General features: G+C 41.7%; 2 protein-coding genes across 2 annotated transcripts in view; one reads left to right on the top strand and one right to left on the bottom strand.

Annotated features, from left to right (window-relative positions):
• The window catches only part of LOC135183151 (protein FAM169B-like), a 43,239-nt gene extending 40,181 nt beyond the window's left edge, over positions 1 to 3,058 (bottom strand). Inside the window, exon 1 of the mRNA XM_064158032.1 lies at positions 2,929 to 3,058. Coding sequence (XP_064014102.1) covers positions 2,929 to 2,965 — 37 coding nt within the window. The 5' untranslated portion in view covers positions 2,966 to 3,058. The remainder of the gene's footprint in view (positions 1 to 2,928) is intronic.
• A 5,776-nt stretch (positions 3,059 to 8,834) lies between these two features.
• On the top strand, positions 8,835 to 18,876 carry PGPEP1L (pyroglutamyl-peptidase I like). The gene is given in 6 exon segments (XM_064157081.1): positions 8,835 to 8,864; positions 8,867 to 8,907; positions 10,603 to 10,657; positions 16,871 to 16,987; positions 17,485 to 17,714; positions 18,675 to 18,876. Coding segments are annotated over 6 exon segments (675 nt in total).
• Positions 18,877 to 20,664: the final 1,788 nt, after the last annotated feature.

Below are 20,664 nucleotides of genomic sequence, written 5' to 3'. Positions count from 1 at the left end.
GTCCCACTGATAACTTGTTATCCAGCAGCACTCCCAGGTCCCTCTCCACAGGACTCTCTCCAGCAGATCACCTCCCAGCCTGTACAGGTGCAATTTATTGTTCCCAGGTGCAGGACTCTGCACTTGTCCTCACTGAACTCACTGAATATCCTGCCCAGTCTTGCTGTTACATGGCTAATACAAAGAAACCTGACTTTCACAGTGTTCTAAAATGAAAAGATTTGTTGACAAGGCTTGAATACTGTGTTCAGTTTTGGCTCATCTTGAATACTGTGTTCAGTTGAAGAGGGACAGGGAGGGCTACGAGGATGATTAGGGAACTGGAGGGCATGTCTTATGAAGAGAGGCTGAGGGACTTAGAGCTTTTTAGGATGGAGAAGAGAAGACTTAGAGGGGATTTAATAAATGTTTACAAGTATCTGAAGGCTGGCCAGGATAGGGGGGACAGGGTCTTCTCACTTGCTCCCTGTGTTAGGACATGGGGCAATGAGTGTAAATTGCAGCAAAAGAGATTCCGCCTCAACACAAGGGGGAACTTCTTTACTGTAAGGGTCACAGAGCACTGAACAGGCTTCCCAAGAGGTTGTGCAGTCTCCTTCTATGGAGCCTTTCAAGGCCTGTCTGGATGTGTTCCTCTGTGATCTGTGTTAGACAGTATTGTCCTGCTCTGGCAGGGGGTTGGACTCGATCTCCCTGAGTCCCTTCCAACCCCTAACATCCTGTGATCCTGTGAATTCAAAACAAAAGCCTCAGGTTCTAGGTCAACAGCTGGCCTGTTTCAGAATGGTAGGGTCTGCCTAGGATCTGTACATGGGCTTAGAAACCTTGAAGTATGAGCAATCTTACCCTGTGAAAAACAGGAACAGTTCTAGAGACCTAATTGTAGCATCTTAATTACAGCACAACATAAACTGAAAAGCACCATTTGCACAAGAAGAGCTAATGGCTGACTTCATTATGCTCTTACAGTGTGTTGTACACTCAGCCTATCGCCAATTATTTTAAACACAGGTATATACAATTAAGTCAAAACTCAGATGATGCCTAAAATTAGTAACTGTCCCAAAGGAGGAAAAAGGTGGAAGAAGAAGTATCCTAAATACTCATTCTGAACTTAAAAAGCATGGGGGGAAATGTAAACATCAGCTGAAGTACCCAGCAGTCTATTTGCTTAGACATGAAAACCCAAATCCCATTAATCTAAAGATATTTCATTTTAAAACATAAGCAGAATTGAGTCTTAAAAAAAAAAAATCAAGAAACACCCAGACCCATAACACTATTACAAATATTTGACTTTCATAAGTGGCTGATAGAAGGGAGAAAATAGAGCAATCTGACTATGGTGCATTTAGCCATGAGCAGCTAGAGGAACTAATGAACAACATCATTATTTTACTGAAGGGGATGAAGTAGGTGCTTTAGATAAATGGCAGCAACTCAAAGCACGTTTCAGAAGATAAATTCACTTTCTCTCCATTTACCTGCTAGCGTGACAAATTAAGAAAGAGGAGTATAAAAACAGAGCAGGAGGGAAAGCAATGCAAAAGCTAACTGAGGTGATGCAATGGGCTCTCATCCAAACAAGTGCATGAACGGAGATTCCTGGAAGTGCTCCTAGTCAAATATAAATCAAGAACAGTACACACACCAGATTCCTTTGGAAATAGATGGGGGAGCATGTGTAGTAGATCCACCTGTCCTAAAATCGGCTTCCTTACCGAGCACTAAGAGCACTCCCATTTGGGAACCAACATAATGTTTGTTCATTTTGAAGTCCACCATGTACTGAAGAGCTGAGTAATCTCTACTGGCCTCTGCTAAGCAGAGCAGCTCTTTGCCTACTGCCACAAACAAGTAAATTAACTCTTGCTGAAAGGAGATGAGGATTGAGTTGCCTTCCTCCCTGCCCCCCAAAAAAATCATCATTAGAGGCCATGTATTTCCTATTCTAAAGCCAGTTCATGGCCAGCACATAAAAGTTTTTACTGAATACGTGTAGAGAAAGGGTAAATAGTCTGCAGTATAGAAAGCCTTTATATCGCATCTCCACACCAAAATAACCCAATTACTCTTCTGTGGCCTAGAAGCAGCATGTTTATTGCTCCTTTTCTCCCCATTACACCAGGCTTCTTTTGTTTAACCACGCTTTTGCTCCACCTGGGTAAACGCTTGCTGTTGCTGCCTGAGATTTGCCATTAAAATGCAGTGTTTTCACACGGTATTCCTTCTGCTCTTCAACAGGTCTCCACCAGTTAGCCATTAAAGCCCTCAACTCGGGCACCTGTGCTGAGACGTCTTAAGCACATACTGGAAACAGGAGTCTGGAGATGAGCCTGTCACCAGCACCCCGTGTGGCACTAAAGCTGGCCAGTTCTACTCTGCTGCAGAGCAGGTATGGACTAACCTAAAACTTCTAAAAGTTCCCTGTAGGCTTGGGGAAAGGGTGAGAAACCCTGCAGCACGGGTGTTTACCCTGTGCAGCAGCGGAGCCACACCGAACCGCCTCCCTCAAGCGATCGTGTGAAAGCAGGGCGCTGGGAGCACGGCCATGAAGAGCCGGGGATCGTCCTGTCACGACCGCAGGCGACCAAGCAAAGTGTTCCCAGAAAGGGCCGAGTGTTTGGCAGCGCTCTGGCCGCCTTCGGAAAGCCTGCCCGCGGGGCGCCGGCCATTTCGCGCGGCGGGCCCCTCACGGGAGGGCAGAGTTGGCGCCGGCGGCGCCCCCGGACAGGACGGCCCGGGCGGGCGGTGCGTCAGCCAGGCACCACCGTCCAGCCTCTGCGGGCGGGCAGCCGGCCCGGCATGAGGGCAGAAACCGGAGGGAGGAGAAGCTAGCGGGGCGGCCGCAGGGAAGGGAGAGACGGGGCGGGGGCAAAGGAGGCCAGGCCGCAGGGGAGCTCCCGAGCGCTCTCCCTCCCCTCTTACCAGCGGCGGCTTTCCCTCCTCCTCCCTCGGCCTCCATCACTTCCTCTGAGGCGGGCAGCTCCCGCCGCGGCCCGCCCACGCCCCGGAGCGGTGGCGGAGCGGCGCAGCCCGCGCCCGCCGCGAGCAGCCGTGGAAGGCGGCCCGGGAGGGGCGGGGAGCAGCTGCTGGGTGGGCCGGGGCTCGGCCGGCAGGAAAAGCGGCCGTCGGGAGGCGGGGAGGGCGGTCGTGAGCTGCCTGGGGAAACAAAAGGACGGGGGAGGTGACAGTAAACAATCTGGCGAAGTTTATGTAGGAGCGAAGGCGAGAGAGGCAAAGGAAAGCCACTGCAAGCTCCCGGCAGAGCTCTCGTCCGCAGCCATCGCGGGCCGGCCTACGGCAAGTGCTAGCCCAGGACTACAACTTCACTTGTCCGAGTCCAAACATAAGTTCCAGATTCTTCATTTAAAAGGCACAGAGTGACAAACTGTAGAACTGGGTTCTTTTTTTTAACTCGGATGGCAGAGGCACAAGATAGACGAGGGAAAACGAGCACGAACCCGGCATTTCTGTAGTATTCTGCAGCCACATACAGTAGTGAGCATTGTCAACGTGAAGGAGGCTTTTAAAACACCTGGGAGAGAAACGTGCTGTTCCTTATTGCAAATCGTAAAAACAAAGCAGAGAACAAGCACACAGAGTTCAAAACTAGAAAGTAGAATGCAGGTGCTTGTCCCCTGGAAACTTCCTACCTCGGCTGTATGGTTCCCTTAATTTTAAAACAGCAGATACAAGTGCCGAGTCAAAGAGGTGAAAAGTTGGTGGACATAACAGCACATTTGCAGGGAAACAAACTGACCTGTGCACTTTGGCCGCCCAGGAACTCTCAAGTGCTTCAAATTCGTTAGGCACTGCTCTCTCTGTCAGCACAGTGGTCAAATACTCCCTAGGGTTGCTCCTCGTTTCAAAAGGTTTGAAACATACACTGAAGTAAATGTGTATTTTCTTACACTAGCGGATTTCTCGTGATCATCTGAAGCTTTGTTATTTTCCACCACTCCAGATAGCCCTCTCACCCACTTGTTTAGCTGTGCCAGGCCTGGTTTGATGCAGCATTGCTGTGTACAATTGTCTGGGTTTTACTGGGAAAATTGTTAAGCTGTGAGCTAAAACCATGAAAGGCAAGAAGCTAAAGTGACAAAATGCTGATGTTGGGATGACACTAGTTAGATGGTGAAAGACTTAAGATAAAAGATAGAGAAGGAAAGAAAAATAGAAACTGGAAAGATAACTCAGTAACACTGTGGATCAGCTCATGTGACAAAGGGCAGAGACCAGTTTTCCCCAGCATATTGGAAACTTCCTGAACAACTAAGACTCATCAGTTTTCTTATCAGGAGCTGTAAGCATGTTACTGTTCAGTCTAGTAATCTAGCTATCTATTTTGCATATTAAGTGATAAATAATTACTTACATTGTGTGAATCAAGCTTGCGGCACCTGTTTGTGCATGGTAAGCAACACTTGAACAAAAGCAATCCATTGATCCTGAGTTACATGCTCTCCTGCTCAAGTACTTTCTACCTGTTTTAACTATAAACAGATGAAAATAAAACATGAAAAACGCTGTCCATACACTGCAGTGTATTGCTAATACTGTAAGACAACCAGAACTGAAATGATAACAGCCACCCAGCAGCTTGGCTACGTTTAAATTATATACAGTTTGGCTGTTTTTTTTTCCCCCCATTATTGCTAAGCTTTGTTACACAACAGTGGTATAAATTGTAGAAGAACTAATACAAATAAGGCAATGACATAAAATATAGAACACTTTCTCACCCCTCACTCCCCTCAAAATAAAGGTAAGTGAAACTGCTGTAAGATTTTTCCATTTACCGTTTCAATGGAGTTTGTTGCAGAAGAGGGATTGGTCCAGAGGGAACAGTGAGCTTTATAGGGAAATGTTTGTCTCCTCTCTTTGTGACATTGCACTCCATTTACCTAAAGACCAGCTTCAGTCTTTACTGAGGATCATTTATTTTTATTAGAATGGAAAAGAAATACAGTGTTAGATACTGAAATTTCTATTTAAAATCCCATTACAGTTAAATGTTAAATAGCATAACAGCTTGATTTCTCCCTCCTCTCAATAAATGTTGAACAGCTGAGATAAAAATTGGAATATATTAAACACTTCCACTTAACAGTTTAAAACATTGGCCAGTGCCTGCCAATAACAAGAAATAAAAAATCTATATGTAAGTAATAATAAAGAAGATAAAAATTAAAGAGCCATTGCTAAATGAAGGCTATATTCAGTTCTTGTTGCTGTCAGTACTAAGAAGCTATTCAAGCATTGTTCTGGCAGTTCTGCAATGTGGTCAGAATGCATTTGCAGAAAATCTATTTTTCTCTTGCTCAGCAGTTCAGATGATTTTTAAATGTATCAGACAACTGTACAGAAAAAATATTCTAGGTGATAACTAGGGCTTTCATAGCTGACTTGTTTCCATTTCTTCTTTACCTCAAGACAAGTGCCATGCCAATCATGTTTGTATATAGCAAGAAGAAAAACAACTGGTGTTTAGCTGAGTCAGCTGTATCTGTGACTTGCCTTCAACCATTCAGGGCTTGGTTTCTTAATTATGGATGGGGAGATTAATTTACACAGACCTCAAATATTCAGTGACTTGAGCATCTATTGTTATGGGCACACATGCACATGGGAGTGCTAATATTAAACCCACAACCACACCATCACAAAATTTTCAATGAGTAATTTCAACTTCAGCTGAAGAAATGTTAGAGGAAATAAAAAGTTTCAGAATTTATGCCTAGTCAGAAGACTTTTTGTTTTCTTTCTTCAACTACTTTAACCTTTATTTTCTGCTTGTTGCAAAAATGCAACAGAGCTGCAATATGTGCATTATTCCTGCAAGTGTAATACCATAAAGCTTGGAAACAGAAACCATCAACTAAATCAGTGCAAAATATTAATTTCAGTGCACTTTGTCAAATTCCTGATTTACTCAAACCACCTGCACTTACACAAGCATATAGCAACTCTGGAAAAGTCTTGGAATCATTACTGTCACTTCAACAAACCTCTGCTTTTGGACAGGGACTAATTTAACTGAGGACAGTTATCTGAAGACTAACTTAACTGACGTTAAAGACAATACTTAATAAGCCATTAAAAAGTGTTTTGGGGTGTTTCCCTCTCCTTCTCCAGCCCCACCCCCATTTCTATTAGCTTCTTCATAAAAGGTTAGTCAAATAATCTTCCTATATCTATATTTTTTCCTACTCTTTTGCCGGCTGTGGAAACTTTGAAAACTAATGCTACAGTTCAAGTAGTTGTTTCAGAGAGAATGGATCTAGCATTTAGATCTACAATATGCAAGAATATCTAAGAAAATAACTAGCACTTTATTCAAGCATTCAAGCAATATGCTTCATATATTTATCTATTCATATATCATCACATATTATTTATCATATATCTATGAAGCAGCTGTAATGTCTCAAACAAAACTCATAATTTCTCATGCAAGAAATTAAGTAAATACAGATCTTAAATCTTGCTTTATCCTTTGCATATGCCTTCTTCACTAGACCACCTTGTTCAATGGAGTACAAACTGGAAATTACTGTGAGAATGCTGGTGTGGTATTGTCCAGTATCACAGGAGTTTTACTAACTGGTCACATGGAAAAATTAGTAAATAAAAATCTTAAGTTACACAGAATAAATTATTGTAAAATTTTAGATCTAATTCACTGATATCAGTGGCAAATTTTGCCTTATTGAAGTCTGCAGAGGGTTACTGTATTAGCTGCTCCTTCAGGAGCTAGCAGAGGTTAGTTTTACAAGTTGTATTCATCAGGAAGAGAAATGGATGGTGGAATGACTGTCTTTTCATTATATAAAAAAAAAATCCAGAAATGTCTGTTTTAGCACAGGAGGATTTAAACATCAGACACAGGCCGTTGCTCCCAACCTCATTCAGCTGCCACCCCATCCAAGAGATTTCTTCAGAGGGGTTTTTTTTTCCCTCCTTAAGGTCTCACAATCACCAGCTCTCTTGAGATTATATAGTAGCTTTCTATTCTTAGCATATTACTCCCCTTCCTCCCTCATACACACACACATACACTTCCTACTCAAAACAAGACCCAGCAAAACCCTCTGCCCACATAGTTATAATTCTCAAGAGAACCTTCATATGCTTTTGTTTTGGCCAGTGACAATGTGCATATGTTTTGATTTCAGGGCCCCCCTGTTGGTTCTCATGCTTCAGTTTAATGAAGACAGACCAGCTATTGAACTTGCCAGTTCTGGCATGCTATAACCCAGCTTTTAGAGTCCCTTTGACCTTGCAAGTTGGAGTGAGATTTTTTCCTAATGTGCTGCTTATTCAAGGGTATCGCTGAGTAAATGTTTTGGTTTAGCAAATACACACATTTTCCTGCTGGTGTTTGGTTTTAAATTGGAAGGTGCTTGGACACTTCTACAAAGAGTGTAAGGTAAAGATCAGTAGATCAGATAACTACTCAGGCAGTTACCCCAGAGCAGAGTTACCACTGAGTATTTTAAGTCAGTAAGAAAAAGTCTAAGAACAGAGGAAATGGACAGCTCTATTTTTCCCTCATGATTAAAGTGAATTACACTGTGCTAAAAATAGAACATCTACAGAGATAAAAAAATAAATTAATTTTCTGTTTATTTGTACATAAACAGGTTTAAGATGCAAAACATTGCTACATATTTTGCAAGAAGTTTCTTTAAGCTTTACTTGTTCTATCTAAATACTATTACATGCCTGAAGAAAGGATAAGAAGTTTGGGGCAGGCCCAGCCAGTTGGCCAGTCAGTCAGCCTTCTATCTTCAATACAGATACATGACAACTTTTGCTTTGAAAGTTTCATTATTCACAAATCATCTTTGTCATGTAAATCTAGGCACAACACAGTCTGAAGAAAAAAAGGTGCCTCCAGTGAATTAGTCTGCCACAGATATAAGAATTGTAATACTGGTTGGAACTGAAAGATAAGAATTCACCTTCTGGAGCGCAAATTTCATGGATTCAAATTCCAGCACTGTGGTTGTGACTGGTAAGATTTTTGTTTTATTCTTCTTTTAGCTGGAGATGGTATGCACACATGCTTGATCTTGGTCACAAACAGTTCCCTGGAGAGAAAACCAGTAGCAAATGGTCATACTATCAATTCCAAATGGAAAATAACTTGCCACTCTGCCTTCCTAAGAAAAATCAGATGAATGTCAGAGGAAACAGACTGCTGCCATCCATTTTTGGTTTGTTGTTCATTCTCTCCATGTTTTAATCTTTGTTGACATTCTCTCTGATCCAAACCACATAGCTTAAGGCAGTGCAGGCTAGTATTAGATAAAGTTCACCCAAAAGGAGCTCTGAAGCAAGAAAACCAGGTTGCATCACAATGTCACATAGTCAGTGTCCAGAATTAGAGCAACACATGACAAGTTTCAGGGTCTCAGTTTCATGGCAAGGTAAGGCAGATTTAAACAGGAGATGCTGCCTCATCACTGCTTAACTAGACCATTCAATTTAAACATAGCAAAGGAGCCTGCCTGAACACGCAGTACAAGGGACCAAATTTGGAGTTTCTCTTGTGGCTAAATCTACTGCTGAATCACAGCGGCAGAAGCACCAGCTAGAGACTCCTGAGCTTTAGAAGGTTAAAGCTCTTAAGGAATGCTGCTACTCGCAATTCCTCTTGTTGCCACTGCCTCATCTGAAGGCAATCATTACACATATCTTGATATGCAAGTCGTTGGATAATTTTCCACTGAAGGTCATCTGAGGACGGAAGAATGAGGGTGAAGCTACATCAAAGACATTTGCATTTTACTGCTTTCAATTAAACACTTTTTTTTAATAGCTGCAAGATGGGCAGAACTAGTTTGGCTTGCTCTAGACAGAACTGCAGATGAGCTGAATGGGAGTGCAGAAGAGAGCCAGAGCTGTTTTCTAACCTCTTAAACGGCTGACAGTCTGGTTCTTTCCTGTGATATTTATGGCACATACCCTTGATGGGCAACATTTCTTAGCACCCTATTAGCTTTTTCCTCTCCTTAGATAGCCATTTAGGTGCAGGAATCTACTTGTTCAAACAGTTTCAGACTGGTGTGTCCCATTAAAGACATAGGTGCATCTTTAAGATATTACAGATTATCACAGCATGCCTCCATCACATTTTCACCTGCTCATAATATAAACCCACTGGCAGTAGGCCCAGTTTATTATGTAGTGCTTAATGATATTCAGCCAGTTAGCTTTGCAAGTTGCTGCAGGTATTTCAGTACTGTAAATCTCTTTTACATTTAGTCATCTCTTCTCACAGAACAATTTCATCCTAAGAGGTACTTTCTTATGGGCACCATGGAGGTGCATTTATTTCACTGTAAGCTATTGAATAACTTCATTATAATTCTGCAGTTCTGCACACAGAGGTAAACCAACATACACAGCAACTCCAGTTTCAAAATGGAGTAGGTGTCACCCTGGGTTTATTCTGAAAGCAGTGAGACTAGTGAGGTTTTATGTTCCCTGTTAATGTAGTTAAGTAAAGTACCATTTCCCTTGTTCTCTGCCCATAATACAAACTTAAACCTGGGGAAAACATTGTCAAAAATATTAGCATCACCAGGCTTTTCATGATATTAAAAAGATTAAACAGTTATGAAGTATTAGCACATTAAGAAATGCTTAAAGTCTAGCATTAATTAGCTGTCATAAATCTGCATGTAGATTTAATTCTCCCCACATACAAGTGCCTCTCACTGTGCAAACTAGCAATCTTATGTTGTCAAGTATTAATTTATCCATTTAAGGTTTTTTAAATAATTAAAAGTTAGAGCATTAAAACCCTTCACAAACTTGTTTTTCTGCCATCCAGTATCTAAGGCTCAGCAACAGTCTGGGTTAAGAACAACATTTGAGATTAATAAAGGTGGTGGGAGGTTGCAATCAATTTTTTTCATGACAAAATGCCCATCTAGCTCAGAATGAAAATGTTTCCTTTCTATTTAAAAAGGGTCTTTGACCAAAAAAACACATACATAAAATTCAATTTAGTACTTTGGATTCAAAGAGACCTTTCCTCCTCCTCTCTTTTTCCCATGGGGAAAAGGTAATGGAAGAGATTTAGCCCAACTCCTGAAAAAAATCCACACCTTCCCTGACATAAAACTTCTGTTTCCATTATTTGATAATTAAAACCCAAAAAATTACAGGTGGAATGAAATGTTACTGTTTCAAACATTCTCATTAAATATGCATACTGTCATGAGCTCTAACAATAAGGGTGGTACACTGCCTGCAACCTGGGAGTATTTTACACCAGAGCTTTTAGTCATTGTATTTCTATGGATGATGATCCTTGCCCAAAATCGTTATTTACATGACCTGTCCTCTTGGCTCCAGTACATTTAACAGCTTCAGTTAAAGTTAGCTCATAAGTAAGTCTTAGCATGAATTCAGGATCAGTTCTTACGTCAGTGCATGTACAAGATACTTTTCCCTTAACTGTGATAAAGGCGAAATCCTGTCTTAAAAATCTCAACCTCCATAACTAACAATATGATGATAAGGAATAAATATATCTGTGCACATATGTCTGCACCTATCTACACCTTTCTTTCTTTCTTTCTTTTCAGGTTTTGGGCCCTTCAGACAATACCTGGTTAATTCCAGCTGGGAAGCAGTGAAGGTAAGAACACCAAAATAAAAAAGAGTGAAATGTGTTTTAATGTGTGGAGATCCAGACACAACCTGGTTTCAGGCTTTCCATTGCCCTTTAAAAAGTTATTTTTCCTGACTCATTAAAGTTATGCTTCATGGAGCAGACTCTTCATATGGAAGAAAGAGGATAATTAGGGTGCAAACCAGTATTTGCCAGTGTTGTGTGTGTGTGATATTTAATCGCTTTTCAAAATATTATCCTTGATTTTAAAAAAGGCTATTTTTTACCCATGGTGCCTTCTCTGCCACTTGGCACAGGTTAGCTCTCTCTTCAGTAAACAGACCATCTCATGCCACAACTCATTTTATCATGTCTGTGTGAAGTGTAGCTTATTGACTTCATATACACTTACAAAACAAACACACCGCCACTGAATGCAAAAGGATGTCTGCTACAATGAAATAATGTCTTAATTTGGTGCCATAGGATTCTATCTCAATCTAAAGGGCAAAATATCCCCAAGCTACGCCAGGGGAGATTTAGGCTCGAGGTGAGGAGAAAGTTCTTCACTGAGAGAGTCACTGGACACTGGAATGGGCTGCCTGGGGAGGTGGTGGAGTCGCCGTCCCTGGGGCTGTTCAAGGCAGGATTGGACGTGGCACTTGGTGCCATGGCCTAGCCTTGAGCTCTGTGGTAAAGGGTTGGACTTGATGATCTGTGAGATCTCTTCCAATCCCAATAATACTGTGATCACTATATACACAAACAGAAAACAGTAAAAACAGCTGCAGAGATTTGCCAAGTCTATCTACAAGTTGCATGCAAGGTTCATTCATCCTCCCTAGCACAGACAACAGCTTTTCCTTGAGTTCAGTTACTCTTATAAGGTATTTATGAACAGAGTTATTTTGAGAAGGTCTTCCACACAAGTTCTTAGCACGTCCGAGTTATAAGGAAGGTTTACACAATGAAACTGGAGACTTGTTGGGGACCAGTCAAGATAGTAAAACTAAACTGAAAAACTAGTTCAATATCTGCTGGAAATGACAGATAATACTGGTAAAAATGAAAAGCAAGACATGTTTAAAAACCTCAGAGTGCTATGTTCTGTTATGGTGACAAAAATAAGCACATAAATATTCAAATTCTTCTGGACACTGAAATGAAAAAGGTAGTTGTGAGAAAGTAGTCATAGTAATAGAAAGACAATGACTTCAAGACTATAACCATATTATAAGTTTGGTGACAGCTGCTGATGACCTGTCTTGACAATGAAGAGCAGTAAGGCCAAGATGATTGGAAAACAAGGCACTAGTACATTTTTTCAAAGACCAAAGCTATAGCAACGCCACCAACCCATGCATGTCATCTCTGCTAGCATTGTTAGGTGAAGAATGCCAAGTGTATCTTGGTGCTTGGTGGAATAAATCTATTATGCACTCAAAGTCACGAGGGATGTTAGTCCTCTAGGCTAACGAGGAGCAAAAATACTTTTGTGATACCTTCACATGAGACTCATAAATTACCTTAACTCCAACTTGACACGTACACTAAACCACAAATATTCATCTGTTCACAATGTTCTTGCTCATTATTTCCTGATTTCTATTGGTTCTAATTTTGGGTGTAAGATCATCCTCTTCTGGCTGAAAATAAAACATGTTTTTTATCTGCAAGCAAAACAGCCTAAAGTGAAAAAAACACCAATGAGATGAGTTTGCTGTGAAACACCATGTGCTGGCTACACCAGGAAGTTATATAACAAGGGATACCGCATTCCATACTGAAACAGATGTCAGTCCTTCTCTATGGAGAACAAATCCATCTTCCCCTGGTGTGACACCCTCTGCATGGAATTCATTTGTAATCATACTGGGGGATGCTGCTTTGGTTTCCTATTCCCTGGCAAAGGTGGCTAATGCAGGCAATTTAGAGAAATTGTTGTAAATCTGGAAGTACTTTGAATTTTATAGGCTTTGCCATGCTAAATAGCAGTCTTGTGGCCTTGTTCACCAGAGTAGCCCTATGGTCTTTGGTGAGCTCATGCACATGTATTAAAGATAGCAAAATTTAGTATTTACATCTGGAAGTAATCTTAGCTTGGCTTGGGGCTCCTGCGTGGATCACTGAAGTGACATAAAGCCCTCCTGCCAAGAGCCAAGCAAAAGCACACTCAAACTCATCCTCAGGAAAGTTTTGAGCAGCCAGAGCTGTTCAAACATGATTGCACAGGTTTAATGCCTTGACAGTATTATCCACAACCATCCCAATTGCTGCCTCAAAGTGAACCAGCCTGGATGCCATAGTACCCTCGGTGATAGTGTAAAACTGATACATGATTCAGAAACGTCTGAATGCATCAAAAATCCTATGAAAAGTCAAGTAAGAGAAGTTCCTGAGTCCTGATTCTCAAAGCATAGCCTTCTCTTCATGCTTTTTGAAATCAATTCCTTGCCAAAGAGCAATGGCTTTGTGAGCAGTACTTGCTCTTACACACAAATGCTTCCTTAAAATCCCTGTTACCAGCCCCTCTGTAAGATGCTGTTGCACTCTGCCGAGCTGATGGGCTCAGCTGTTTTCCTGAACCTCTGCTCTTGCCATAGGGAGGATGAGAGATTGATCCAGTGAGCACACAACCCATCCCAGTAGTTGCATCCCTTCTGTGCCTTCTTTGGGCACTCAGAAAAATGGATGTGTGATATTATTTCTCTTACAAATTAACTATTCACTACTTTTTTTGGGTGAACGAGTCAACTGCCATTTTCTGAAATCTCCAATTCAGATGGCAAATGTTAATAAAACTTTCCAATTCTCTCTTTCTGCTGGTTCAGGGAGAGTTTTTGTTCTGGATTCTCATATTTCTTGCTGATACTATGCAGCAGTGCATAGTCCTGTGTTGCCTTGGTTTATACTATGAAAAGATAATTTTCCAAGAACAAGAGTAGCACCTTGCTATTTGCATCAAGTTCTCATCACAGCACAGGAGGACTCACATATAAGGCATTCATCAGCAATTGCATCCACGAAGTTCTCATCCCTCATCAAGTGCAGCTTGAGTGTTGAGGGAGGACAGTCAAATGGATCTGAAAGTACAGGTGAGCCTGTCAATTCAGGGTCATTGAGAAAAGCTTCAAAGCTTTTATAGGCACTGTCACATGGCCTGACATGGTTGTCTAGCACTAGAAAGACAGCTTCTCCTTTAGAAACCTGTCTCACTAAGTTTTTCATGGTCCTCATAACTCCATTCACCTGAAACACCCTCCTAAAATATGCATGAAAGCTCCACCAACAGCACTTTTAACTGTGGAAGTGCAGGGCATTCTTTCTAAAGCAAAACACCAAGTGTTTACCTCCCATGTGCTGACAGATCACATTGAGTTTCCATGATGTGTTAACTCCTCAGCACCACATGGGACTCTCCGAATCCCAGATCCTCTGAATTATTTATCCCATATTATAGATTGATGGCCCCACCCAATAACTCTTGATCTCATCCTGGTTCTGTCTCCTCTAGAAATTCCTGTCTGCAGCTTGGCAGCTTAATAACCTATCAAGTCAGTCTACCACCAAGGTCAAAGTCCCCAGTTAATAGGTCACAAATGTAAGTTGAGTGACAACATTCATAGCAATTAAACCGTTAGTGAAAAGAACAGGTCACATTTCCAACTGCTTCTGGGAACTATGTTTGCTATCAGGAGATGAGGATCAGATCTCTAGGTGCAGTTTTTCATCCTGCCACTGACCAGTCTGTGGAAATTTGTCATTCAATCTCTCTGTCTCTCTCACTCTCTGCTTTAGTTTCATCATCTGTGGAAGTAAGAAGACATTGTTATTTACTGCCTTCATTTCTGTTCTGAAACTTCCTTACATCCCTACAGCTCTGAAAAGGTATCTGCAGGATTCAAAACAAAACACCTGAAAGTACCAAGCAAATAACCAAACAAAAAAAATCTTCATTTGCAACATATCTGCAGACTGATGGACTAACTAACTTTGGCTTTTCTTTCTGCACCAAGACAACTGAGCACATGCTTGGGCCTGTGTCCTTCCCCAGCAAGCCAAATCAGTGAGTTTGTCTGAGTTTTCAACAATGCTTTCTGGAGTTTTCTAGAAGTTCTAGGTGCTTCTAACCTTATGAGACATAAGCACCACAGCTCACAAACAACTCAAAGTCATCTGCCAATAGTGTTAGATTTCATTTCCCTTTTAGAAGAACTTCCTAACAGAGACTCTTCACATTTCCTTTTGAATCACTTCCACAAAAAAATGCCTCCAAAACTATTGTCCTCTTTCAAAGCTTCTTTTGCTGTTTCAAGATGGGGACTTACTACTGAATTAGCTCACCACTGAGAGCTCCAGTTTCCAGAGGCAGTAATTCTTCTCTAACCATCTTCAGTCTCTTACCTTAAATGCAAAAATGGTTTTGGTTAAGACTGAGACAAGGCACAATGGTTTGGGGTTTTTTGTTGTTGTTCCATGGTTGCACATCATCTGATCCAACAGGATATAAACCCATGGTTAGGATTCTTAGATAACAAAGTAACATATATTACTGATAGCATGCTGAAATCACTTAGAACATAGTGAACTATCTTCCTCTGACACACGTTCTCAGCCCTTGACTACTGGCCAGATTCTGCTTTTGTCCTGCATGAGAATACTCCATGACAGGTGGTGACAACAGAACTGTCACTTCAGACAACACAGGAGAATGGTGTAACAACTTACTTTGGGTCTCCACATTCTGTACCAAAGTTCTGTGTAGCCGTCGAGCCCTCTAATCCTTACAGTTACAAAGGAAGAATCTCATTAAACGTTAAAGATGCATCAGAACAGAAAAAGCTAATTGTGAACCAGCTGGGCTTTTCTCTTTTGGAAGCCAATACACAGGCCTGCATTCTTTTGCAAGATGATGCAATGGTCTCTCAAAGACTGCCAGCGCCCAGAGGCAAAAAGGCTGGCACTGTTCTCTAAATGTGTTTACTTCCCTGCAGCCATTGTTTCCTTGCTTGTGTCAAATAGTTTATTGAGCACAGCTAATCAATGTTTCCGCTGACAAGAAAATTGGAACAGTTTATATAGGAAGCCAGTGTTGAAGGGCAAATTTCCCAGTTAGCATGGCACAGAACTGTAAGTCTCATCTGCACAAGCATCCTTAGTGAGAAAGGAGAACTTGAGAAGACAATGACCTTTAACAAAACATTACAGGTTTCTTGGGCTAATCAGATACCTTCTGCTGCTGTTCCCCTCGGAAACTTCATCTATACCTTCTTCTAGTAATGGTCTATTCAAATGCAACAGGCATTTTCCACTGCTATTCTGCTTTCCATGAGCACCTTTGTACCTTTGATGAATTCTTTCTGCATCTTACCATTGCAGCTGCCTACCTTCCACTTAAAAGGCTTATGCCTTGTTTGTTAGCAGCGTTCCACTGACAAAACAATTTCAACTGCTTTCCACATGACATTTATTCTCCAGACCATCTTCCAACCATCTGGCCAATCTGCTGCTTTGAAGGGTGTCTTTGTTTCTTTCACCTCAATTCTGGGCATCATTTTTGTTTCCTTTGGGAGAAGGTCCCACATGGAAATGTATCTCTGCATAAATGACAGAGAAGCAGCTTCCCGGTAAGTGACATTTCCTCTTACTAGAAAAGCACATTCTAGACCAAAACCCAAGCAAATAAAAACCCAAACCAAAACAAAAAAATAAAATGCATGCAAAATGAGACTTTCCTCATACTGACAGTCACCTCTTGCAGAGCTCACATGAACCAGTTCAAGCCAGTAGATCATGTGTCAGTTGAGTGGACAGCTAATGCAAATTCTCCTTCATTTGTGCCTTTTCACAGTGCATGTTTATCTCCTAGATCTTTCAGAGGAATGGCTCTCACCTATACCAAAGTCAGCACAGACCTCTTCTGAGACATTGCATTCCATGGTTCTCCACAACCCAGTCTCTAAGCAATAACCTCTCCTACCCACTGGAGACTGAGTGTCTCTTTGGAAACATGACAGCTCCACATGGATGAGATGTTAGGAAATTCTTTAGCACATTTTCATCTCCTCCAGTTTAAAAAAGGAGAGGTGTCACAAATTAATCTTACTGCAGACCAGTGGTGAGGAATCATGGGGCTTAGACAGCACTACACAGCTCTGTCAGCTGGATCAGCCCAATTTCTTTACCACAGTCTTAGAAAATCTATGGTTTGGGTTTGTTTGTTTTTTTTAATAAACACAGGAACTGTCCAAGAGAGGCCTTGGTGAAAACATCAGCCTCCATATCATGCAGCTGCCAGTGGTTTACCAGAAAGCAAAAGAGCAAGTTTTCAAGATATGGACAACTCTTCAGCCACTGGTGAGTAATTACAAAGTTACACAACATTCCCCTTCATTTATGAGTATTATTATTCTGAATGGATCTTTAAATTACATCTCCATAAGAATATTGCACAATCTGTGCATCAGACAAGACTAGAAAGTGGCTATTAGAAATGTGATAAAGGTTTCAAGCTCCACAGAGGAGCCCACTGCAATTAGCACACTGAACCCTGTGCCACTTACCCAGAGTAACTTCATGCTGAACAAAGGGAACAAAATAACGTAGCAGAAACTGCTAAAAAGGCACTGCAGCTCTGCAGTCCTGAACTGAGAAGACACCACAAAACCAAACTAAAGCACAGTTTGGTTCCCATTTATAATCCCTTATGGAAGTGTTCTTTAGGCATAAGCTGCAGCAAGACTCCCTACCTTGAAGCCAGCATTTCACATGCTGCTTGGCACTATTGCACGCCGTGTTATAAAAACAGGTCTCATTTTTAATTTCCTGTTATTCACTCTGGTGGGAAAATACAGCTTACTGTTCATGTTGGGCTGGCTTCATCTGCCAAAGCACTCATCATCCTTGAGCAGTGTGGGAAGAACAAAGGCTACCAAGAGATGGATGCTTGTGGGTTTCACCCAGAAGGTGGCTGTTGCATGCTAGATGGCCCAGAAAAGATTGAATCTACAATTAATATGAAGACTCTCTGGAAAAACATCTCACTGGAAGGGATTGATATCATCTTCTCCAGAGATGCAGGAAGGTAAACATTGCATATCGGGGTCTTGCAGCAAGAGCAGAATGAACTCAATCAGCTCATTTAACCTTGAGGAATCTTTGCAATGAATTGTCTTTACCCCAGCCAAAATCACCTTGAAGCAAAGTCTTCAGAGGGGCACAAGTATGAAACTAGATCAATTTAAATGTTATGTAAAGCAGCCTTCATGAAAAACTACAGCCAGTAGATACTTTTCCATGGATTTGTGAATTCCAAAAGAAACAAGTTTCAACACCACACCCTGTGCTTAACAGCTCCAGTAAACCTTGGCTATTAAGAGAGTCTGAAAGCAACACTGACTAGTAGCAGATTTTAATCTGTTTCTCCCAACTGGGAGGGATACAAAATGTAAATACACACTGAAGAGCAGAGCAATTATAGGTACCTTTAGAAGGATGTCTGTGATCTCATTATGCGTTTCAGCAGTACTGCAGCAATTTTCTATTGGCCTTCATTTTAAAGCAAAGAAAACAGTAAATGACCTTGTTCTTAAAAAAAATAAAAACCAGCTAACCTTGGCCTTTCCTTTCAGGATTGGCACCTGCAAGTTAAAAGGTTGGGTGGCAAGATAAAAAAACCCTCCAAGTGGTGCGATGGTGTGACTGGCACCAAAAACTGCCTTAAGTGCTTGTAGATCCAGTGGGCTGTGCCACCTTTCCCAGCTCACACAGCTTCCAGCAGCCTAGAAAAGAACTCATATTGTGATTTTACTTTTATTTAAAGTTCCTCCTGGGTGAGTGTCTGAGAAACCAAACCATCAGATAAGGAACAGTTGCTTCTCAGACCTGGTTTACTTCAGCATTTCCTTTATTCGCTAAGCAAATATGTTTTAAATAATTTAATAAACCAGACCTGGTTTGGCTACTTAAAGAATATTTACATTTAATCAAAGCTGACTGTCTCTGAATCCAGGTCTCTGGCTTTGTTTTGTTCTGGATATTGCAGGTACATCTGTGATTACACCTACTACACCTCTCTGTACTATGGCAATGGCAGAGCTGCTTTCATCCATGTGCCTCCATTATCCACGTTGGTAACAGCAGACTTTCTAGGAAAAGCATTACAGACAATTATCTTAGAAATGCTAAAGCAGTGTGGGGAACAGAGAAAGATGGATCATGTAGGGAAAAACATGAGGATTTCTTAGAACACAATTACCTCTTAAATGAAGTAAAGATTATTTAAGAAGGCTACAAAAAGTACTTTATATTCCATGTTATTTTCAATGAGCTCTCCTTACAAAACTGAAGAACTGTTTACATCTCTCAGTGTAAAAAGCTTGAGAGAAAATCCGAGTGACTGGCAGGCTGGATTACTAACAGTGATAAGGCTGCTTCAGATTTAAGAAGCCTGAAATTGGAATTAAAACATTTTCAACGTTTAACCCCAGTTCTGATGGTTAAGACAACATTAAGGAAGACTTGCTAAACCAAGGCTGTAAGGCCATTCGTAACTGGACAGATGTATCAAAGGTTCCCCTTAGTTCCTGTCCAAGTCCAGAGAGAGTTCAGCCACACAAAATGCCCACAGGGAAAACACATACATATATATATCTGGGAAACACACAAGGGGATCCTGTTAATATAATGTTTTACAATTATCAGAGTGACCTACTATAAATGCTGGTTTCCTCATCAGAAACAGGTTATGAGGCCAGGGTGACTTAAAAGAAAGTAAAGGCTGGAATCCAGCAGGAAGCCCCAGAGCAAGGCAGAATAAAGGACAAGTTTGCCTTGGTTGATGAGGACTGGGTTAGGGATCAGTTAAGCAATCTGGACATCCATAAATCCATGGGTCCTGACAGAATGCACCTGTGGGTGCTGATTGAGCTGGCAAAGTCATCACTAGGCCACTCTCCATCATCTTTGGCAAGCTGTGTTGAACAGGAGAGGTGCCTGTGGACTGGAGAAAAGCAAATGCCACTCATCTTCAACAAGAACAAGGAGAACCCACATAACTACAGACTGGGTCAGCCCCACCTCCATCCCTGGAAAGGTGACGGCACAACTTATCTTAGGCATACCAACAATAAGGTCAAAGGGAGCAGTCCACAGTTTTACCATGGAGAAGTCATGTTTAGGCAACCTGATAGCCTTTGATAAGAACATTAAGCAGGTGGATAGATGATGGTAGTGCAATGTGGTTTACCTTGATCTCAAGGAAAGTGTCTGACACTGTCTCCCACAGCATCCCTGCAGATGAACTGATGAAGTGTGATCTGGATGATCAGGTAGCACTCTGACCTGGAGAGGCAACATCTGCAATATCGTGTCCAGTTCTGGGTCCCTCAGGGAACTGCTTGAGAGTCCAGCATAGAGACACAAAGATGATGGAGTGGAACATCTCCTTTATGAGGAAAGGCTGAGGCAGCTGGAGCTCTTTAGCTTGGAGAAAACTAAGTATGTGAAAGCTGCGTGTTGGGAAGACAGAGCCAGGCTCTGCTCAGGACAACAGGCAACAGGTGCAAGCTGGAGCAGAGGAGGTTCCACACGAACACAAGGGAAAACTTTCTAACTCTGAAGGTGACAGAGAGCTGGAACAGGCTGCCCAGAGAGGTTGTGAACTCTCCTCCTTTGGAGACATTCAAAACCTACCTGGATGTGTTCCTGTGTGACCTACTCTAGGCAATCCTGCTTTGGCAGGGGGTTAGACTAGATCTTTTGAGGTCCCTTCCAATCCCTAACATTCTGTGACTGTGATATCAATGTTTTGCTGACAAGAGTCAGAAGAATTGAAAACACCAAGGTTAATTCTAGTTTTCCTGCCACTGTCTTTTGCAGCAGCTATGAAAGAGAACTGGTAACTGCTGGGCAGCTGAATGCCCCACCTGTGCATGGTGGTGAGGGAAATGAGCAGGTTTCCTTCAAATAACGACATAAATAAAAATGCTTACCTCCTTCAACTACTTACTGCAAAACAGGCCTCAAAGGCCCAC

Source organism: Pogoniulus pusillus, chromosome 17 (genome assembly GCF_015220805.1).
Source record: "Pogoniulus pusillus isolate bPogPus1 chromosome 17, bPogPus1.pri, whole genome shotgun sequence".
NCBI lineage: Eukaryota > Metazoa > Chordata > Aves > Piciformes > Lybiidae > Pogoniulus > Pogoniulus pusillus.
The sequence above is the reverse complement of the archived record's forward strand: the minus strand, read 5'-3'. Positions and strand labels throughout refer to the sequence as shown.